Source organism: Hippocampus zosterae, chromosome 2, assembly GCF_025434085.1.
Source record: "Hippocampus zosterae strain Florida chromosome 2, ASM2543408v3, whole genome shotgun sequence".
Lineage (NCBI taxonomy): Eukaryota > Metazoa > Chordata > Actinopteri > Syngnathiformes > Syngnathidae > Hippocampus > Hippocampus zosterae.
This window is the reverse complement of record NC_067452.1, coordinates 3,018,568-3,042,529: the sequence shown is the minus strand read 5'-3', so window position 1 is coordinate 3,042,529 and position 23,962 is coordinate 3,018,568. Positions and strand designations below refer to the sequence as shown.

At 42.8% G+C, this 23,962-nt stretch overlaps 1 protein-coding gene and 2 long non-coding RNA genes across 7 annotated transcripts in view; 2 read left to right on the top strand and 1 right to left on the bottom strand.

Annotated features, from left to right (window-relative positions):
* The window catches only part of LOC127596363 (uncharacterized), a 39,014-nt gene that overhangs the window by 1,757 nt on the left and 13,295 nt on the right, over positions 1 to 23,962 (top strand). The window contains exons 1-2 of one of the 5 annotated variants that reach the window (XM_052058759.1): positions 19,021 to 19,053; positions 20,197 to 20,276. The exons of 1 other annotated variant lie outside the window; for it this stretch is intronic. Coding sequence is in view for 1 of the 4 variants with exons in the window: in XM_052058756.1 (XP_051914716.1) it covers positions 18,842 to 19,053 (212 nt within the window). In the remaining 3 variants the exon portion in view is untranslated. Of the gene's footprint in view, positions 1 to 18,841; positions 19,054 to 20,196; positions 20,277 to 23,962 lie in introns of those variants that run through there. 3 more of the 5 variants (XM_052058756.1, XM_052058757.1, XM_052058760.1) reach the window with 3 other exon arrangements.
* LOC127596445 (uncharacterized) lies at positions 424 to 1,927 on the bottom strand. The gene is made up of 3 exons (XR_007961476.1): positions 1,763 to 1,927; positions 1,479 to 1,599; positions 424 to 1,373 (listed from the first exon to the last, which is right to left on the bottom strand). It is a non-coding gene; the product is annotated as an uncharacterized LOC127596445 (long non-coding RNA).
* LOC127596446 (uncharacterized) lies at positions 19,060 to 21,116 on the top strand. Its single transcript, XR_007961477.1, has 3 exons — positions 19,060 to 19,860; positions 20,495 to 20,558; positions 20,597 to 21,116. It is a non-coding gene; the product is annotated as an uncharacterized LOC127596446 (long non-coding RNA).

The following is a 23,962-nucleotide window of genomic DNA, read 5'->3' as shown; positions in this document are numbered from 1 at the left end:
TCCCTGCAGCCAACCCACTTAACTGACTGATAAATTGTTTTGTATATTGAACATATAAAATATACAATTTGGTAATAAATTGGCAAAAGGTGAAGGTAAGATATAAAAAAGGAAAAGAAAATAGTCATCATCACAAATATGTGTTCAAAGGAGTAGAAAGAAGCAAAAAACCTACCCCGAGTCCTACCCCTTCTTATATATGAATTGATCATTTTTCTAAATAGGAAAGAAAGTCTAAATATCAACAAATGCTTTTACCCTTATGTATGCTGTACTAATACATTTTTACATTAGGTTTGTATATACAGTACATACTCTTTAGAGCACATGTATATGTCGATTTTCTCATATTCATAATGGATGCTACATTTCATGAATATATTAAATAATCTCATCAATGTATTTCTGATGTATTGCTATATTTCATGAGTGCATCGAATTTATCATCTTAATTCTGATTTGTGTAGTTGTCTTGTACTACTCTCGAATTCATTTTTAATCTCAGCAAGAGAGTTCCTCATTTTACTGGTCCGTTTCAGAATCATTCCACAGATTTACACCTATTACAGATACACTCCTTTGTGTGATGTTCGTTCGTGTTTTGGATTTTTTTGTATAGATTAGTACCCCCTAAATTATGACAACTTTCTCGAATTTTAAAAAGCTTCTGGATCTTTTGGCAAAGGTTATTGTGTGCTTTGTACATTAATTGGGCGATTTTGAAGTCAATCAGGTCATGAGATTTCATTGTTTAATTTGATAAACAGTGGATTTGTGGGTTCCGTCCATTTGGAACCAGTGATTGTTCCGATTGCTTTGTATTGTAGTTTTAAAACAGTGTTTTACTGGCATTTCCCCATATTCCCACACCATAGGTCAAATATGGAAGTAATAAAAGTATGTGAACAAGGATCTCTTATTCAGCACATCCTTAGTTTTTGGGAGGATCCCTATGGTTTGGGATATTTTTCTTTTATTATCTATTATGTAGCTGCCAGCACGGTTTTGCATCTACAACTGTTCCAAAACATTTTCATAAGGTCATTCATCGATTTGATGATGAAGTGTATACAATATCATTCACATCCATGCATTCATTTTGCAACATTCAATGTGTTCAAATAATGTGAAGATCATTTGAATGAGGATGCTTGTGGGCTTTTATTTCACAAATTTTTATTGAGAAAAATAAGATGCTCCAATGTTTTAAACTTCAGCCTGTTGAGTCTTTTACAAGCGATTTCTCCTGCTGTGGAGAACACACGCTCACAAGGGACGGATGAGGCTGGCGTACAAAAGGAACTCCTTTGCGAGGTGGGAGAGGTTTGGGAAAGAAGTGTGTTGGTCCTTCCAGTACAGCTGCTTCCTGGAACCTTGATTGTCAAACATGGAGTGGAGAGTCAACCAATAATAATTACTGATTGTCAATTAAATCATCAACATAGCAACCGTGAAAAGATGAGTGAACGTTTGTATACCTGGCGTAATACCGGGTGTATCGCGAACTTCATTCTCATGCTTGGCCCGATAATGCCTCAGCATGGTGGAGGTGCTTCTGTTGGTGTATGACAATTCGACCCGGCAAATTCGACATTTCACCTGTAATGAAATGTGAATAAGAAGTAACCAAGAGTTACCTTGAAATGTATTCGGATTAGAATGGTACAACACATGTCAATAATCTGAGAGGCACTCGGCGAGTGACTCTCGCCGAGAGGCTCTCGGCGACAGAAGGCGATTTGAATAAATAAATAAATAATACCTTATTCTCCGCGACATCAAAATGGTCCCACACGGCGGATGATTTGCGTCTCTGCTCCATAATCGGCAAGGAAGGCAAGGCACGAACACGAAGTCTGCACTGACACGAACTTCGACAAGCGAGCGTGAGTGAGGTCTGGCTTGTTTCGGCAAGTGGCATTGTGTCGCCAAACCCAATTCCTTATAAACACTGTGCGGCGGGCTTTTGCTGCGTCAACGCCCTCTGCATTGAGTCGACGCCCCCTGGACTAAGTGGCGCAGCCTGTACTGTGCCAAGCAGCTGATGCGGTCTAAACTGCACCGGTGCAGTTCACGTGTCAATTAGCAGCCTGGACTGTGTCAACGCAGCCGATGTGTCAATTAGCAGCCTGGACTGTGTCAACGCAGCCGGTGTGTCAATTAGAAGCCTGGACTGTGTCAACGCAGCCGGTGTGTCAATTAGAAGCCTGGACTGTGTCAACGCAGCCGGTGTGTCAATTAGAAGCCTGGACTGTGTCAACGCAGTTCACGTGTCAATCACGTGATGTAATGAGCCAGCACATGCATCGACACGTGGTTTGCTCTGTGAGCCCGGCGCATGTGTCAATGCATCGGTGTCGCTGGACCCATCACTACGGAAAACACAGTGATTATCAGAAAAAATGTGTCCGTCTGACTTCTAGCGTCATGTCGGCTGTCATATAATAAGCTTTTATTATTTGAGAAGTGCTTTATGAACGTTTGTATTGTACGTCATACTCTAGTTGATTGAGAGCATCACGTTGTGCACGAAGCGATAGGATAATTGCTTCGCGCACAACAAAAAAATAAGGAAGTGGATCCCCGAAATGCAGACACCAAACAAGGTCTCCATAACAAAAGGGTTTAATATACAAAAATTCGCACCGACAAAGTAGTAACATAAAGTGCTGGTCAAAACAAGGACCAGAGGGCACAAAAACGAATAACAAAAAGCACTTGCACAAAAGGCAAGGGGGGAAAATAGGAATCGCGAAGGCAAACAAAAAACAATGTAACCACTACACACAAGCGAGAGCCAAATCACAAACTAAGAACCATACTTACAAAATACTGAGCACCGAGAGTTCAAAAAGCGAAACACGACGAGGTCTGTAGCAATAGCAGTCAATGAGCAAAGAAGTAGCAAGGCGAAATTCAATACTCCAGCGATATGTGCATGTCAGAGGGCTCCTTAAATACAGACTGAGACTAATCATAGATTGGCAGCAGGTGTGCAAAAACGTCCGCTGATGCCACCTGCTGGCCAGACTGACACAGAACCGTGACAGAGAGGTCCCGCCGAAAAGGGGGAGTTCCAGAAAGTGACTGCAAGTGACCACACCGCATGCTTGATGACTCTGCCACGTTGTTGTTAAAAGTAATATAAAACGTAAACCTTGTCTGCTGACCATCATTACATCGGCTAGGCTAGCTTAGCTGTTGTCGTAGTTCAAAGCTTAATATGTGGCGTGGGTTTTGTCGGCGTCACGAGTATGTGCTCGCGCTCACGCACGCACAGCAGAGAGCAGCGGACTATCGACTGCTGAGACGAGCTTCACTCGAGTGACGTTGCTACAGTACGTGCATATTAAGGAGCAGCTTCCGGACAAACACAAATTGTCCGTCGTGTAGAGCCATTTTGATCTCCTTTTGGAGAATAAGGTATTTATTAAAATTTCCTTGTCTCACCAAGTGCCTCTTGGATTTTTGAGATGTCTTATTCCATTGTGTGTGTTCTCCACAACAGGGGAAATAGCATGCATTAAGAGTAACAGACTGAAATTTAAAACACTGGAGCATCTTATTTTTCTAAATCAAAATTTGTGAAGACAAAGCCCACAAGCATCCTCATTCACATGATTCTCACATTATTGAAACACATTGAATGATACAATATGAATGCATGAATGTGAATGATATTGTCAAGGGTCAATGTCATCTTCATTGTCAAATATGCTTTATGTATGACATGCAGCATTGATGAAATTTCTTCCTCTCAATCCTCAGTGCATATGTGCATGCGAACATGCTGTGCATTAAACACACACAGCTAAGAAAGGATAGCAGCTACACTGTATAAAAAAAGGCATGTAATCTGAACAGTGTAGACAATATAAACAATATAAACAGCATAAACAACAACATAAACAATGGCGCTTGTGGCTATTGTGGGTAGAGTGAGGTAGTGCATTGTATACACTTCATCATCAAATCAGTCTGTTCAGTCTGTCAAGTGGGTTGGCTGCAGGGATTTTGAAGGTCCAGCAGGTGGCAGTGGTCAGCGACACAGTATCAGCACTGTATCAACACAGTGTGTCATTGTGTCGACACGCCTCATGAGGCCTGATGGACCCATCACTAATTATACCCATCACAAATTTTATATATATATATATATATATATATATATATATATATATATATTAGAGCTGTCAAACGATTAAAATATTTAATTAAAAATGCAACTGTCATAATTAATTCAAATGGACAAAAAAATTAATCGTGATTACTCACACATTTTTTATCGTTTCTGAATTTCCTTTTACATTTTTTGTCCTATTTCTCCCCCATTTTAATGCTCTCATCAACGTGGAATCATGAATCCGTTTTCTATGTACCAAATGAAAATATTTACTGAAATAACAATTTCGGTTTTCAATTTTACATGAACATTTTTCACTTGGAGCAGTTATTCACACATAATCTCTCACACAATATTACTGTCCATCAACAACAGTGAAAACAATATTTGGTCACACAACAGCTTTTTTTTTTATAAAATCAAAACAGAGCAATGTAACATTATAAGGTGCACATCTAAGGTAAACGAGTACTCAGCCTATAGTAGATTTAAACCATGGTTGCATACTTCGTTTTTCTCAAGTTTATTTTGAACACAGCAGTCTGTTTCTGTATGTTTGTTGAAGAAAAACGAGACACCGGACACCAGTGTTCATTATGTGCCGCTGTATTCCAAACTGCCCGCCGTACAAAAAAGCGCACGCACTTCCCCCGGGCTGCTGGGGCAAACCATTCTGAAAGGGGGGGGGGGGGGGTCACTCCCCCTAACACAGTCAGGCTATGTTGATTGTGTTGGTCCTGGTCTACAAACACGGACACCCTGATTAGGAAAGGACAGAGCCGACTCTTCCTACTCAGGAAACTGAGGTCTTTTGGGGTTCAGGGGTCACTCCTTAAGACGTTCTATAACTCGGTGGTGGCCTCGGCCATCCACTATGGCATTGTCTGCTGGTCAGGCAGCATCTCAGCCCGGGACAGAAAGAGACAACAGAAGGATGCTAACTAAGCTAAAAGCTATGATGGCCAGTCCCTCCCACCCCCTCCAGCCCGCCCTGACAGTACTTGGTAGCTCCTTCAGCCAGAGACTGTTACACCCGCGCTGCAAGAAGGAGAGATACCGACGCTTGTTCCTACCGACTGCTGTCAGGCTGATGAATAAAAAATAACAACCATAATAATAATAATAATAATTAAATGATGTGAAGGAAAATTGTAAATAGTACTGCGATTTATCCATTTTGTGTTCATATTGCATTTAATTGAAAGATGTTTGGTGTTTTTTTTCTCTTTCTTCTTTCTTCTTTCTACATACATTCTTGCTGCTGGAGGCTGTAAATTTCCCCAGTGTGGGACGAATAAAGGATATCTTATCTTATCTTTTTGTGCGGAAGTCTCTCTACAGTTTTTGTGTAGACCTCATTTCGAATGACTCCACTTGGTTCGATGACTACACTGTAGACGTTTTATTTTCGCTAAGTCGCTACCACTGTCTGACAAACCTTCTCTGTTTGTCAGACAGTGGTAGCGACTGACGCGACTGACGCGATTGTTACTTGTTTGGAACTATTTTGTGTGGAAGGTTACAGCGCTCCGTGGCCATATAAATAGAGTGGGTGGAGCTTCTCTGTGTTCGTCTCTGACAGTGACGGTGCGCAGAGGCGGTGACATGACAACGAAAGTTCAGCGGTGCAGTGGTACCGACCTAGCGAAAATAAAACGTCTCCAGTGTTGTCATCGAACCAAGTGTAGTCATCCGAAATGAGGTAGACACAAAAACCGTAGAGAGACTTCCGCGCAAGAAGGACCAACATAATTAACATAGCCTGACTTTGTTCGGGGGAGTGAAACCCCCCTCTTTCAGAATGGTTTGCCCCAGCAGCACAGGGGAAGTGCTTGCGCTTGCTTATACGGCCGGCAGTTTTGAATACAGCGGCACATAACAAACACTGGTGTCCGGGGCTCGTTATTCTCTAACAAACATACAGAAACAGACTGCTGTGTTCAAAGCAAACTTGAGAAAAACGAAGTATGCAACCATGGTTTAAATCCACTATAGGCTGAGTACTAGTTTACCTTAGATGTGCACTTTATAATGTTATATTGCTCTGTTTTGATTTCATTAAAAAGCTGTTAAAGCAGCTGTTGTGTGACAAAATATTTTTTTTCACTGTTTTTGATGGACAGTAATATTGTGTGAGAGATTATGTGTGAACAACTGCTCCAAGTGAAAAATGTTCATGAAAAATTGAAAACCGAAATTGTTATTTCAGTAAATATTTTCATTTGGTACATAGAAAACGGATTCATGATTCCAAGTTGATGAGAGCATTAAAATGGGGGAAAAATAGGACAAAAAATGTAAAAGGAAATTCAGAAACGATAAAAAATATGTGAGTAATCACGATTAATTTTTTAGTTCATTTGAGTTAATTATGACAGTTGCATTTTTAATTAGATTAAATATTTTAATCGTTTGACAGCTCTAATATATATATAGCCACAGTTATGGTCCGGTGGTACATCCCGTGTAGGGGCTTGTCCTCCCATGATGGTCCGTCTTCCAGCGCCTCATCTTCTGTTCCCCATTGTCTGAGACATTCTCTGAGTACGTCATCCGTTGGAGCCTTCTCCTTGATGTATTCATGGAGCTTGGATGTTTCATCTTGGACAGTGGCTCTCACACTCACTAGTCCCCGGCCTCCTTCCTTTCGGCTTGCGTACAGTCTCAGGGTGCTGGATTTGGGATGGAACCCTCCATGCACGGCTAGGAGCTTTATGGTCTTAACGTCTGTGGTCTGAATCTCTTCCTTTGGCCACCTTATTACTCCTGCAGGGTATCTGATCACTGGCACGGCATAGCTGTTTATTGCCCGGGTCTTATTCTTGCCATTGAGCTGGCTTCTTAGGACTTGCCTCACTCGCTGGAGGTATTTGGCCGTAGCCGCTTTCCTTGTGGCCAGTTCGAGGTTGCCATTGGCTTGTGGTATTCCGAGGTACTTGTAGCTGTGCTCAATGTCTGCTATTGCTCCTTCAGGGAGTGAGACCCCTTCAGTGCGGACTACCTTTCCTCTCTTAGTCACCATCCGACTACATTTCTCAAGCCCGAATGACATCCTGATGTTGCTGCTGTAGATCCTGGTTGTGTGGATCAGGGAATCTATGTCCCTTTCGCTCTTAGCATACAGCTTTATGTCATCCATGTAGAGGAGGTCACTGGTTGTAGCTCCATTTCTGAGGCGGTATCCATAGCCTGTCTTGGTGATTACTTGGCTTAGGGGGTTCAGTCCAATGCAGAACAGCAGTCGGGAGAGTGCATCACCTTGGTATATGCCATATTTGATGGACACTTGGGTAAGTGGCTTGCCATTGGCTTCAAGTGTGGTTTTCCACATCCTCATCGAGTTCGCAACGAAGGCTCTTAGGGTCCTGTTCACCTTATACAACTCCAAGCATTCAGTGATCCATGTATGTGGCATCGAGTCATAGGCTTTCTTGTAATCAATCCAAGCTGTGCACAGGTTGGTACGTCGGGACCTGCAGTCTTGTGCGACTGTTCTGTCAACCAGGAGCTGATGTTTGGCTCCTCTGGTATCTCTACCAATGCCCTTCTGTGCTTCGTTCATGTATTGATCCATGTGTCCACTTATCTTAGCCGCAATGATGCCTGACATGAGCTTCCATGTTGTGGAGAGACAGGTTATTGGCCGATAGTTGGATGGGGCTGCACCCTTCGAGGGATCCTTCATGATCAGGATCGTTCGCCCTTCGGTTAGCCATTCTGGGTGAGTCCCATCCCTCAGCAGCTGGTTCATTTGTACGGCTAGGCGCTCATGGAGTGCTGTGAGTTTCTTTAGCCAGTAGGTGTGGACCATGTCCGGGCCTGGTGCTGTCCAGTTCTTCATATCTGAGACTCTTTCCTGTATGTCTGCCACTGTTATGGTAACTGGGTTCTGTTCAGGGAGGTTGCTGTGCTCCTCTCCCAGGGTTACCAGCCAATGTGCACTGCTGTTATGTGCAACCTCCTTCTCCCATATGCCTTTCCAGTACCTTTCAGTTTCCAGTCTTGGTGGGTCAGCTCTGTTGTTAGGACCCTGCCACTGAGCGTACACTTTCGCAGGTTGTGTTGCGAACAGCCTGTTTATTTGTCTGGCCTCATTCTCTTTCGTGTACCGCTTTAGGCGACTGGACAAGGCTTGGAACCTTTGTTTGGCAGTTTCGAGTGCTTCAGGTATGGTCATCTGGATGTACCTCTTGGGTATCGGCCTTTTCATCACACCTCTCTGGGCCTCCGTCAATTGACTCACATCTTTCCGGGCCGCCTTGATCTTAGCCTCCAACCGTCTTTTCCATGGTGGGTAACGTATCTCATGGCTTCCATGGTTGCTCTTATAGCCCAGAGTCTCCAGGATCACTGATGCTGAAGCGTGTATCAGCTCATTGGTTTCTGTGATCGTTACGGTAGGGATCGCCCTCAGTGCTGCATTCACACTTTCTATGAGACTTTCAGATGGTACTTCACATAGCCGTTGTAATCGGTTTCTAGGCTGCCCAGCTTTCATTCTCGCCATGATCTTAGCTTTCAGGTCAGTTGCTGCCTCGCTCAGCATTTCATTCATTGGGGCTGGCCACCCAATCTCATCATCTGCATTCATTGGGGCTTGCCTCCCAATGTCTTGTATGACCTCCTCCTCTGATCTGGCAGCCTGGGGCCCTTCACCATGGAACCTGCGTTGTACCTCATCAATCTCAAGTTGTGACAGCAGTTGCCGTTTGTGGATGTTGGAACACTGAGCTACTAGTTGTTTCGTGGTCAACCGTGACTGTGGGTTTCGAAGTAACCATTTAGCCCACATTCTCTGCATGTAACCCCTATGACTAGGGTTGCTTGAGTAGTAGCATTCCAACAGAGCCATGTTATCGCATCTCGCCCATCTCCGCTTTGTTCCAGTAGCCCATTTTTCATCAAGGTGCTCTGGTTCCCCAGCACCTGACGCAGACCTTTTTTGGCCGGGCGACGTCTGAGCATGTCATTCGTTTTATTGTCTCTCATCATTGTATGAGGTAGGCATTAGCGTGAAGGATCTTGCCCAATAAATATATATATATATATATATATATATATATATATAGTATTTATATATTTACTGTATATAAATAACAGAAATGAAACTCTGAAGCTGCCTGTTTTGCTGTTTTGAACTGTGATTAGGGGTCAACAGTAGTAAGCATATCATACCACCACAATCACGACGAAATGGCAGACATTTCTTTGCTGCACCAGGGCGTACTTAAACAGTCTGGCTGGACGCTGGTAGGCTGAAAGCGGTCACATGATTTTCGAGGCGCTATCTTGCAGCTTTTTGCTCACTGTCGCTGGCGTGGAATTCAATGTCTTTTCGTGACTATTTTATCATTTGTTGAACAAATATTGCGAAAATGGCATTAAATGCCATATATTTTCACGTGACTACATGAGAAGCAAAACATGGGTCGAGAATTGTCTCGCCAAGATGGTTGGAAACCAAGTGACAACTTCTATTTGTGTGCTGTCTGTTTATTCTCCCTTATTCCTTCTGATGGAACAATAAATAAAAATCAAAAGGCAAGGCAAAGGTGTTACAGTAGTTTAGCCATGACGTATTTTGTTCGATTGTACCTCGGCCACCACAAAGCGCCCTTATGAGATGCTTTGCTTTGTTTGTCCACCTATCAAGGACACGACTATAATTTAAGCCATTTTATAAAGGGTGTGTTGTAAGTATTCCAGGCTCAATGTTCATTTGAGCATATAAATCTGGTCGTAGGACTGGCGCGTCAAAACCCGCCCCCCTCGCAATAGGTGAATTTCTGCAAAGCAGAGGTTGACTTTTAAAAAAAATAATGTTCATGTTTATTGTTATTAGAAGCAGCGGTTGTAGTAAATATTTGTATCATGTTATATTTTATTATTTAATGAGGGATTTATGCCTCTATTAAGCCACTACGAACCAATTCCAAATGGTTCCCAGATCTGCTGATTATTGGATACATTCATTCATCTGTGTTTTTATTCAAGTGTGTGGACTACCACAGGGGTGCCCATTCGGTCGATCCTGATCTACCGGTAGATCTAAGACAGGTCCCAAGTAGATCCGAGGAGTGTCGAGGAGAAAAAAAAACAAACAACCATTTGTGTGTCTTTGTACATGTTAGTAATATATGTTTTGTGTTAATGTACACTGCACCCTAATCATCTTATCAGTCTCATTTTCACCCAAACAAATATTTTAAAAAATAAAATAAAGCAGTCTGCAATTGCAGCTTGTGATCAGAACTGTTGCGCTCTATCTTTTCTCGTCATTATTCTCATTCAGAGTTTACAATTCACCGAGGGCACGGGCAAAGAATAGAAATCTAGGGAAGCAATTTAAAACGGTACGTGTGAGCTACGATAGTTAACAGGCTGCAAAAGTTCGTCGCATGCCTCAGTTTCAGGCTGTTTCTCATCATGGCGTGCGTGTGCGTGCGTGTGTGTGTGTGTGTGTGTGTGTGTGTGTGTGTGTGTGTGTGTGTGTGTGTGTGTGTGTGTGTGTGTGTGTGTGTGTGTGTGTGTGTGTGTGTGTGTGTGTGCGCGCGCGTTCCGGTAAGGGTAGACCGCGGGAGGTTAGTTAATCGAAAAGTAGATCTTCGATCCAAAAAGTTTGGGCACCCCTGATCTACAACATGCACTCAGGTGTAACTTACAATTTCCATCAGAATGTCATTCCAAAGTGTATTTTGACAACATGAATAAGCAAAGTAGAAAATCTCACCCATAGGCCACGACACTACCTGCTGGTCATTCTGATGGCACCGTGTTCATGAGAACAAAGGCTTTTGCAGAGGATTCATGGTGTTTTGCCATTTCTATTTATTGTTTTGAGAATTGCATTTAGTATTTGCAAATACCAAAGATGATTGAAGAAAAGTACCAAAGTGTCTGATAAAAGCTGTAAGATGACTTGATGAAAATATTGCCTCACGTCACACTCTGGCAAACTACGTTCTGTAGCATAGCTGCCAGTGTGCGCGCCTACGGTTCTCCAACCACCACCAAACTTCCACACCCAGCCGTACACCAGTGTGAGTGACACTGGAGGCAAGGTGGGTGAAATGTCTTGCCCAAAGACTCAACGACACATGACTCAGACAGAGAGGGATAAAAAAAAAAAAAACAGCCGACCCTTCACTGACTGAATGACTTGCTGGACCTCCTGAGCCATGGCAGCGTCAATCATATTTATTGGGTAGCAACTTCCTAATTTCATAGAGCTAGTTTTTATTTTCATTTTTGGGGTGTGTGGGCGGGACATGAAGGAAGGGTTTTGTCAAACTACCAAAATATGACACTATAACAAGTGTTCTATTACAAATGTGTTCTTTTATATCAATAACAAAGGGTTATGTCTTAAATACACAGCCAACTGTATTTCTTGTAAAGAAGCAAATCTAAATTGCTGAAAAACAGAGGGGCGACCAGTGAGCCAGTGGTTAGCGTGTTGACCCTACAGTGCAGAGGTACCAGGTTCAATTCCAGCTCGGGCCTCCCTGTATGGAGTTTGCATGTTCTCCCCGGGCCTGCATGGGTTTTCTCGGGGTAGTCCAGTTTCCTCCCACATTCCAAAAACATGCATGGTAGGCTGATTGAACACTCTAGATTGTCCCTAGTGTCACGTTGCGAGGTGGTGGTGGACCCAAAAAAAAGCAGGGGAGGAGGGAGGAGCAGGGTGAACTTGAAGAAGTGTATTGAAACAGAGAAAACTAAATCCAAAACAAACATAGTCCAAAATAGCAAACAAAAATCACAACTGTAGCTAAAACAGAACCGTGACCAAAACATGACCGAAACAAACCTGACAGCAGCAGACAAACGGCAACAAACAAACATGACAGCAGCCAAGAGCAAACAATGACCCGACAATGAGTGGTCAGGCTGGGAGTCCTTTTAAAGCCACTAATTAGCTACCGACCAACAGGTGTGCAGCTGCAGGGGAAAACCCCACAGTGCCACCTGTTGGTCACAAACCAAAGCATGACACCTACAGTAGGTTTGAGCGTGAATGGTTGTTCATATGTGTGTGCCCTGCGATTACCTGACAACCGGTTCAGGGTGTCCCCCGCCTACTGCCCGAAGGAAGCTGGGATAGGTTCCAGCACCCTTTGCGACCCTTGTGAGGATAAGCGGATCAGAAAATAGATGGATGGATAGATTGATGATTCTACAGACCCCAAAAGTCGAAATCAACAGTCAGAACTCTATTGTGAAAACCAACAAACAATAATACTGACACAAATGTTTTGGTCTACTAATATATGAATATACTTTTACCCTTATAGGCCACGCCTCCTGGTTGACAAACAGCGTAGCGTACTGTATTCATTTCAGGTTCCGGTTCTGTGTTGTGAGTAGATTTTCTCTTTACCTCACTACACACTCTCTCTCTTTGAGTGTTCAATAAGCCTGCCATGCATGTTATCGGAATGTGGGAAGAGACCGGAGTACCAGGAGAAAACCCACACAGGCTCAGGGAGAACATGCAAACTCCACACAAGAAGGGCGCAGCCGGGATCGAACCCACGACCTCTGCAGTGTGAGGTTGACGCGCTAACCACTGGTCCATGCCCAAAACCCAATGCCCTGGGTTTTGGGCATGAATAACCTTTTAAAGGTCATGCCACAGCATTTCAATTGGATTCAAGTCTAGACTTTGACTAGACCATTCCAAAACCTTGTTTCTTTTATTTATTTATTTGTTTGTTTGTTTGTTTGTTTATTTATTTATTTATTTATTTATTTATTTATTTATTTATCTATCTATCTGTTTATTTATTTATTTATTTATTTGGGTTTGTTTGGTCTTTTAACCCATTCAGAAATTGATTTGCCCTTATGTTTTGGATTTTCCTGCAGCCAAACTCACATGCACTTTAGCTTGACGTCAAAAAGTGATTGACGAACATTTTCTCATTTCTGGTAAAGAGCACAATTCATGGTTCCATTAATCACAGCAAGTGGTCCAGGTCCTGGAGAAGTCTGGCATCCTCACACCATCATACCACCACCACCATGTTTGACTGTTGGCATGAATTATTCTCCTGCAAATTATGTTCTTTTTCTAAAATGCTGTGTTATAAGGGACACAGCTTCCAAAAGGTTTAATTTTTGTCTTGCCAGAGAATAGAATATCCTTTCCAAATGTTTTCGGAATCAGTCAGATGTTATGACCTGTTGAGTCGTCGCTGTGCTCTTGGGGTAATTTCTGAAGGCCAGATGTTGACTGCTGTTCCTTGTTTTCTCCATTTGAGGATTATGGATCTCACCGTGGTATGCTGGAGAATGAAAACTTTGGAAATTGTGTTGTAACCCTTTTTGGACAAATAAATGTCACATTACTTTATTTGTCATCTGTTCTTGATTTTCTTTTTGGTATTTTGTTGAAGCTTTTGGGGATATTTTGGCACACAAGTTTTATTCAAGTGATTTCCTGATTGAACAGGTCTGTAATCAAGCTTTGGTGTGGTCAGTGAAAATGAACTCAGATTACCCAAAAATGTGATTAACTCGTGATTTAACGAGGAGGGCATGGACTTCTTCCACAAAGGGCCAGGAAGCTTTGAATAGTTTTTCACCCTACCTCTTTAATAAATAAAAACACAATTTATAAACTATATTTGGTTTACTTGGATGATCTTTGTCTAATATTCAAATTTGTTTGATGATCTTTGAAAATTCAAGGGAGAATACTATGCCAAAAAAAAATTTGTGAAATGGAAGAGCCGTTTTTCATAGCGCTTTGTTTATAGTATGTTCATCAGTCGTGAAGAATGATTACCATGTTTATACTGTGGGTATAGCTTTGTGTTCATTGAGGATGATATGCAGGATTTCAAGCATTTATTTGCATGTTTGCTGTCGTGGTTCACATCAATGCTTAATTCATGTTTAGCTTGATGTTTTTTGTTTTTGTATAAACCCACATGACTGACATCATTCAATGTTTGCTTCACGTGCTTAATGCATGTTTGAAGTGTATGTCACAGATCTTTAAACTAGCCCCATGGCAATACTGTTTATTATTGTGACATATTTGTGCCTATATCTTGCTATATGTTTTCGTACTTTCGTACGCAATGAAAAGCTGGTTTGGTGAATCATTGTGACACTTTGACATTGATACTTGATGTCTTTGACAACACAGTACAAAACCGGGAAATGTAACTTCTATTCATACCAAACAATACCTCACCATAAATTAATGAAATAATGTTGTGTCCAAAAAAGGAGAAAAGAGGGTGACTCATCCTCCTCCTCCTTTTCCTCCTCCACGTTGACAACATAATCACTCGCTTATGCAATGTTTTTATACAGCATTTCTTCCCCATCATCCCCATATTGGTTCACTTCAGACATCAAGGGATGAACCTAATTCAAGCCATTTTGATTAGGATTTGGATGAAGGAGTTATATATTGCCACTGCCCGCTTGTTCATCATCTTCCATGAACTAGGACATCGTCTGCTCACCAAATAACATTGGAACATGACAAGCCACCATGAAATATGTGTAACAAAACAGAGAGAAAGACTTCCTCTCTGACTACATGCCTGACTGGGAGGTGAGTCTCTTCACATAAAGATGAAGAGGACTTCATTCAATTATTTTAATGCCATCATCAACTTTCACCATATAGAACTGAGCAGCTAGGATGGACCTGTGTGATAAGTTACATTTTCTGTTCTGTAGTTGTCATCAGACTTTTCTTCTCTGCCAACACTGGTTACCTTCTGATGGTGACGTCACATAAATATAATGAGATGCTACAGTGAGATGAGGTGAGATGTGTTCTTGTAAACCGTATGTCAATCTGACGTTCGACCTTTGAATCTGAGTTTGGCCTTCCTGTGTCAGTTTACGTGTTCTTCCCATGCTTATTTGGCTTATCTCTCCACGTACTCGAACTTCCACACATATCAAGACATGAGTTAGTTGTCCACAGGTGTCAACGTGCCAATTTATATATTGCCAACAGACGGCAACCAGTCCAGGGTGTACTCTGCCTCGCTGCAGTTAGCTCAATAGGCTCCGGCTTGCCTGCAATCCCAATGAGGACAAACAAGAGATAGATGCCTGCATTGGCTGGCGATCATTTCAGGGCGTACCTCGCCGACTGCACAATGACAGCTGGGATAGGCTCCAGTGCACACCCGTGACCCTCGTGAGGATAAACTGCTCGGATGATGGATGGGTGGATGGATGGATGGATAGAAACTAGATGCATGCATATGCAATATACAGAAGTGTGCTTATATAATGAAAAAGTGGCAAATAAGAGGGCAGTATATTTGAGAGCAAAGTGGAAACAAATGAGTGAAAGCCAAAGCGAGGATGTAGCGACACTTGAATCCATTTGTGTTACCATCAACATGCATCGCCGCATGACTGTGCTCGTGTGTGCCTGAGGGATTGCATAGTGAGCATAAAGAGGCAGGCTGGGTGAACAAGTGCTGCTGACCTACATCCCGTCTCATCTTTTTTGTGTGTTGACTGCAGTTGTCTCTGTGGAAACAGAAGCATCGCAGATACTTATGAAACAAAATGTCGCCACAATGGCTGTGAAAGTGTTGCCAGCCCAAATTTTTCATATCTGTAAATGTGTTGAATCTGTTAAATCAGATTTATACACATTTCATATTCCTGAACAAAATGCCAATTGAGCCTTTCATGAAATCTATCATTCGTCTAATTACCGGCACCAGATCCAAGGGTAATCTGGACCGGCAGCTAGGATTACACAGGCTAAAAAGCACTGCCGAACCTCTGTGGATCAATAGAAAGAGGAGACAAAGTTGACATGTTTCTACTGCGTGAACTCGTTTAATCTCAAAAGTTACAGTCCAGTCACTTAATTTCAACGTTGCTGACTCAATAACCAAAATACAGTGTCATTCAAGTACTATATTTTTATGAACATACGATGCACCACATTAAAAGGCGTAATGTCAGTTACAGGTGCTATTTTGTATTTAACACTGCGCATTGTATTATCGAATGCTCGCATGGTAAAATGCACGCTAGTTTAAAAAATCTGCTAGAGTAACGTGTTTAAAAGGGCAGTGGGAACAAAACTGAGTTTAGTTTTACTTTATTGAAGTATTTAAAAAGCCACTCATATTATTTTTTGGATCAGTCCTCATCCACATCAATCCATCCAAGTTCTCATCTTCTGTATCTGAAATGAACAGCTGGGCAAGTTGTTCTTCAAACACGCCAGGTTCTCTCTCAGCATGGTCAGAGTCAGTCTTGTTGCCACACGGCACCTCTGAAATGATGCTATCTTTTGCAAAAGCTTGAACAACACTGCAAGCAGACCTGTTAGCCCAAGCGTCCCCAATCCATTCAAAAATTGTGGCGTAACTCACCCGGCGCTGCCTCCCAGTCTTCTTAAAGTTATGTTCGCCATCTGTCATCTATCGCTCCCACACCCCTTACAACTTCACTTTGAACGTTCTGTTTACACCGGTGGTTCTCAATTATTTTTCTGTCATGACCCCCCAAGGAAGAGGAAAAATTCTCCCCCCCCCCCGCATGACTATAAATAGTATGATTTGTCGATAAAATTGTGATAAGTACACTTTTGCATCACACTGTATCCTTATTAACGTATAAGAGAATTAAAAAAAGAAAGAAATATGGACCAACTTTATGCACCAACTTACAACAAAGAATAGCTTTAGTAACTGGAACAGAAAAGATTTAAAGTGCATCTGAAATTCAAAAATAACATTAAATCCTTAATTTAACAATAAATATTTTTTGACTGACCGTGTCAAAGCATATGATACTGAAAAATAAAATTACATAAAACAATAACTAATAATGCATTCAAACAAATGACCAACAATATCTCAGGAGCACAATATTAAAAAAAAACTTTAACCAGCAAAACAAAAATATATAAAATAATTTGTGTGTGTTTTTTTTAAATCAAAGATGATGTCTGGATTGAGGGTGACAATGAGCACGTTTTGCAATGCACAGCTTTTCGAAGTGAGGTTTAAAGCAGGACACAGCAACTCTCGGCTCCTGCTCAATGTGTAGCCGGGACCTGTATTTTAGTTTACTGAAGTAGCAGTCACAAAGCGGCATGATTGTTGGCAATATTCGCCACGTTTTCGCTGAAAAAAACTCATGCAGCATACAAGCGTTATTGGGGTGTAATGACTTAAAGTGATGCCTTAATTTATTTGCCGTCATGCTGTCTGCTACCAACATTTTTAGACACAGTAAGCACATCGATCTTTCCTCGTCTGCCACCGCAGTCACATTGAAGCCAAGCGCTACATACGCCTCATACATATTCGCTCTGTCATTCTCCGCCACCTTCGGAGGTGTTTCCCATTTTGACCTTGGGGTTTCCAGTCCATACTCCGAACAGATGTTTCGGTAGACTATGCCAGCCACCTGGTTATGGCGTTCCATGTAGGCTTTCCCTGCCAGCATCTTACACCCTGCAGTTATGTGTTGGATCGTCTCAGGTGCCTCTTTGCACAACCTACACCTTGGGTCTTGTCTGGTGTGGTATATCTGGGCCTCAATGGCTCTGGTGCTCAGGGCCTGCTCCTGAGCAGCCAGGATGAGTGCCTCTGTGCTGTCCTTCAGGCCAGCCCTCTCGAGCCACAGATAGGACTTCTTGAGATCGGCCACGTCAGTTATGGTCCGGTGGTACATCCCGTGTAGGGGCTTGTCCTCCCATGATGGTCCCTCTTCCAGCGCCTCATCTTCTGTTCCCCATTGTCTAAGACACTCTCCGAGTACGTCATCCATTGGAGCCTTCTCCTTGATGTATTCATGGAGCTTGGATGTTTCATCCTGGACAGTGGCTCTCACACTCACTAGTCCTCGGCCTCCTTCCTTTCGGCTTGTCTCATGGTGCTGGATTTGGGATGGAACCCTGGTTAGGAGCTTTCGGGTCTTAACGTCCATGGTCTGAATCTCTTCCTTTGGCCACCTTATTATTCCTGCAGGGTATCTGATCACTGGCAGGGCATAGCTGTTTATTGCCAGGGCGTTGTGTGGATCAGGGAATCTATGTCCCTTTCGCTCTTAGCATACAGCAGAACAGCAGTGGGGAGAGTGCATCACCTTGGTATATGCCACATTTGATGGACACTTGGGTATATATATATATATATATATATATATATATATACACTTCTCAAGACAAGTCAAGCTTGTCAATTGTCTGTGTGCAACATACAGCACAGATGAAATTACGTTCCTCTCTCAACCACAGTGCAAACATGCAGTGCATTGAAACACACAGAGCTAAAAATAAGTGCAGCAAACTGAACTGCATAAAGATACATAAAGACATTAATATATAAATATGAATTCATAAAACAATAATTAGCAAACAGACAACAAAGGACACTTTCTCTGAATATTGCCGTTTAAAACGGCGGTCAAGGTGTTGCTTGGTGATCTTGACGGTGGTCAAGGTCCTGCTTGGCGATCTACGAAACTCTCATAGTGGACTCACCAGTTGGCTTGGCGCAGAACAAAATATTGTCTGATGATGCAGATGAGCTGAAAGAATGAGGAAACATATCTGCACATTTGCCGGGAAACAAGATATGTATCTTGGTTGCATTAGATGCTGTTATTGTGGTGTCTTTTTTTTTCTTGTAACATTTGGTTGGTTGTTAAGGTGTTTTTCCTCTGAGTTTTTGAGCCTCTCTTATGTGTTGCCCCTCTTGCCAGGCTCGACAATCAACCAGCCACAGGTACTATGATGACCAGCAGCACTTCTTGGACCAGTATGGACAGCAAAGTGGCATGCAGGTGGAGGGCAAAAAGAAGCGAGGTAACCGGAGGAGACCGGTGGAGCACAGAACCCCCTCAGAGAGACACTGGGAAGCACTGAGAGACATGGGACTTGTGGAAGTCGAGGAGGGGAAAGGCACATATACTGGGTATGTTGTATGTATCGGAGCATACACTTCAGGCAAGGGAAGAAAGCTTTATTTAAATCGCACTCTTCATACACAAGGCAACTCATTGTGCTTTACACAAGCAAAGACACTCCTACAAGGACTCACAAACACAACTGTTAATGATATTCAGAAGCAAAGCAGAAAAAAAGTAGCTAACAAAAATTACCAGAATGTACACTGGCAGCAATTTAGCACATTGCCAGAAAACTTAAAAATAAACGTTTCAAAGTAAAGTAAAAAAAATAAAAGTAGTTTTCAAAAATAACTAAAAGAAAAATAATTTAAAATTGTTTAAAGGACCTCATTCAAACTCAGAGGTTTTGTGGGTTTTGTCATGGAGAAAATTTGGGAAGCAGTACAGCGATGAGGCGCAGAGACTTAACATTAGTCTACAGTCCCTCAGTCAATAATTCAGATTCAGATTCTGAAAACTTTATCTATCCCCATGGTGTAATTTGGACTTAACAGGCAAGCTCTGCACAAGAAACATGAAAAACAATGACGAACATGGGAGACAGTGCGAAGGGCCTGTCGGTACTCGCCATATGTACAGCGCCCCGAGATCTTAGTTAAGAAAGTAAACACTAGGGAAAGAGAGGGAAAAAAACATGCTCGAACTATCTTCTTCTGAGGATAATTTAAGTCTTCGAGAAAAAGAAATCCATGCACGTCAAGCATATGACATTTACAGCAAGTCACAAGACATAATATGTAATGAGGGGGCGGATGGGTGGGGGGGGTGCGACGCGGCCCGACCGGCGTGCTTCCAGTCCATCTAGAACAGGGGTGCCCATTAGGTAGATCCTGATCTACCGGTAGATCTAAGACAGGTCCCGAGTAGATCCGGGGAGTGTCGAAAAGAAAAAAAACAAACAACCATTTTTGCGTCTTTGTACATCTCAGTAATATTTTTTTGTGTTAATATACACTGCACACTAATAATCTTATCAGTCTCATTTTCACAAAAAAATATTTTAAAAATTTAAATAAAGCAGGTAAACCTTAAATTTACAGTGGCGCATGATTACATCACCGGAAGTTGTTAGTGCTCAGCAGTTTGCAATTGCAGCTTGTGATCAGAGCTGTTGCGCTCTATCTTTTATCGTCATGATTCTCATTCAGAGTTTGCTTCGTGTTCAATTCACCGAGGGCACGAGCCAAGAATAGGAATCTAGGAGGGCCCAGGGAAGCACTTTAAAACGGTACGTGTGAGCTACGATAGTTAACAGGCTGCAAAAGTATGTCGCATGCCTCCATTTCAGGCTTGTGTGTGTGTGTGTGTGTGTGTGTGTGTGCGCGCGCGCGCGTGCGCGTGTGCATACGCATGCGGGCAGCGGTAAGGGTAGATCCCAGGAGGTTAGTTGATCGAAAAGTAGATCTTCGATCCAAAAAGTTTGGGCATCCCTGATCTAGAGCATAGCAGATCAGGTCACGTCCCGGGGAAATAAAAAAAGGAACGATGAAGGCGGTGATGATAAGGATGTGTATGCGCCTGTGATAGTCTGGTTGTGTGTGCGTAAAGGCCACAGCTGCTTCGTCAAGGTCTGCTCATGGAGACAGTCCCAGCCTATCAATCCATGGCCGAGAAGGAGGGGGCGATGGTGGGGTCACTAGCTTCCGTGCGTACTTCCATCCAGGGGAAAAATTCCAAATAGCGTCGTTTGTTTTGGAGGGACGGCCGCCAACAATTTCAGGTGGCGTTTAGTCTGTGGCTGTATCCCTTCACTGGCGCCGATCAGCCAAATCCGCCATTACTTTCCGAAGCGCGGATTCAACTTCTCCAGTTCATAACCATCATACGGAGATGCTCCAAATCCGCATCCATTTGGGGTTGAGCTCAGTCATCACTTGAGTCTGAGTGTTGTACATCTGCGCCGTGCCATCCCAAAATGACCGGCAGCGTCTACTCCTTGGATCCAAGTAGATCCAAGGAGTGTCGAGGAGAAAAAAACAACAACCAATTGTGTGGCTTTGTACATGTTAGTAATATATTTTTATGCTGCACCCTAATCATCCTATCAGTCTCATTTTCACAAAAACAATATTTTAAAAATCCTGAATTTACGGTGGCGCGAGATTACGTCACCGGAAGTTGTTAGCGCTCAGCAGTCTGCAATTGCAGCTTGTGATTAGAGCTGTTGCGCTCTATCTTTTATCGTCATTATTCTCATTCAGAGTTTGCTTTGTGTACAATTCATCGGCCCAGGGAAGCACTTTAAAACGGTACATGTGAGCTATGATAGTTAACAGGCTGCAAAAGTGCACCGCATGCCTCAGTTTCAGGCTGTTTCTCATCATGGCGTGCGTGTGCGTGTGTGTATGTTTGTATGCGCGCGCGCCGGCCGGTAAGGGTTGATCCCGGGAGGTTAGTTGATCGAAAAGTAGATCTTCGGTCCAAAATGTTTGACCACCCCTGATCTAGGGTATACCTGGCAGCAAATGTCCCGAGGGGCAAGCAGGCTCCCCACTTTTCGTGCCTGCTCGACGAGAAGAACAGGCACGAATTTTAGGATGAAAATACGGCGGAGGCTCGGAAGACAGCACATGGACAGCACATAGACTGAGTGGCGAGCAAGGGGGCAGGAGGAGAGCAAAAAAGCATCCACCCTCGTCGAGAGCCAAGCAAAAAATAAGGATGCAGAACACAATGCACTGTAAAACAAACAAACAAACAAACATTCATTCATTCATTTTCTGAACCGCTGAATCCTCACGAGTGTAGCGGAGGGTGCTGGGGGTGGGTGGGTGTGCTATCCCAGCTGTCTTCGGGCAGTAGGCAGGGGACACCCTGAACCGGTTGCCAGCCAATCGCAGGGCACACAGATACAAACAACCATTGCCGCTCACACTCACACCTAGGGACAATTTAGAGCGTCCAATCAGCCTGCCATGCATGTTTTTGGAATGTGGGAGGAAACCGGAGAAAACCCATGCAGGCCTGGGGAGAACATGCAAAATCTGCACTGTGAAGTCGACATGCTAACCACTGGACTACCGGGTCGCCAAACAAACAAACAAACAAACAAAAACACGAAAAAAGCTCTGTGAAAAAAAAGCTCTGTGAAAGATGAACCGTGTTATCGCAAGGGATTTGGAAATTCAATCACGATTCATCGAAGGTATTCAGAGCTCAAACCATTGAGTGATTTACAGACCAGTAGCAGAATTTTAGCCTTTAGGATTGCAGTAACATGTTCTGATCTTTTTGTTGTGGTCAGAACCCGAGCTGCAGCAATTTGAATTAGCTACAGCTGTTTGATGCTTTTTTTGAAGGGAGTCCAGCAAGAAGAGTGTTTCAATAATCACGTCGACTGAAGATGGACAAGTTTCACTTAGTCTGCTCGGAGCATGGGACCCTTACGGCTTGTAGACGTGATCCGACCGTTTGCCGACCTTTTGCACACAGGTTATTTTCTTTGGCACCGATAAAGCTGAAAGACAACTATTTTCACACCACTATCCACAAGTGTGGGTAGTGTCCTGCGAGTGGCCCACTACTTCAAAGCGTCTCCTGTTCTTGGCAGATGTGGCTCTTTCAGATACCTATGAAAACAGGAAAAAATGGGATGAGAGAAGTCAGGATTATACAGCACATTTGCAGATATGTATCTCTGGATTTCCATTGTGGCATTCGCTGTGGCACTGCCAACTTGGTTTGCGGCATCAACATGGTGATCAAGTGGACCCCAGAAGCTAGAGTCATCCTCCACTGGCCTTGCCAGGAAACCTCCGGTGGTAGAGAGATGACTTGTGGTGTGGCACTGGAACTCATAACAGCGACAAAATCCCTTATGAGCTTTTCTACTGTTGTTTGAGCATTACCTGCAAAATCCAACCGCTTTGAAGGGCGTATCAAATGTTTTTGCCACTGACAGAGAGTTTACTGACAGATGTTATTTAAACACTAACCTAACCTATACATCTTCACCTAATCTACATCAATCGAACCCGGTACCTCTGCACTGTGAAGCCGACGTGCTAACCACTGGACTACCGGGCCGCCCATATATATATATATGGGCGGCCCGGTAGTTAGCACGTCGGCTTCACAGTGCAGAGGTACCGGGTTCGATTCCAGCTCCGGCCTCCCTGTGTGGAGTTTGCATGTTCTCCCCAGGCCTGCGTGGGTTTTCTCCGGGTGCTCCGGTTTCCTCCCACATTCCAAAAACATGCGTGGCAGGCTAATTGAACACTCTAAATTGTCCCTAGGTGTGAGTGTGAGTGCGAATGGTTGTTCGTTTCTGTGTGCCCTGCGATTGGCTGGCAACCGATTCAGGGTGTCCCCCGTCTATATAATATATATATATATATATATATATATATATATATATATATATATATAGAGAGAGAGAGATTCACATCCCTAATATATATATATATATATTCACATCCCTAATATATATATATATATATATATATATATATATATATTAGGGATGTGAATCTCAGCACTGAGGACGATTCGATACACATCTCGATCCACTGCCACCGATGCGATACTTAAACGATACATGGAATTTTCTGGCGATACGATGCGATACGTTTCACCGTCGTCACGATGCGATACGATTCGATACACATTAAGTTCAAATCAATGCGATCCGATACGATACAATGCAATTTTTTTGCGATATTGTGCAATTAAACATGATGCAAATAAGCAAAGAAAAAAAGCTTTTAAAAAGATGGAATTCAGTATGGTATTACAAAAAGGATGCCACTTTATTCCTTATAATGAGTAGAACTTGTAAAACAACTTATTTAAGCCCTTTCACAATTGGGTTTTGTGCAAAGAAAATGTAAACAATTTGGCACCTGAGACTCACAGCTGTTGCTATAGTGTAAACACAAACAGACTATTCCCACTGAGTGTCTTATATGAAATATA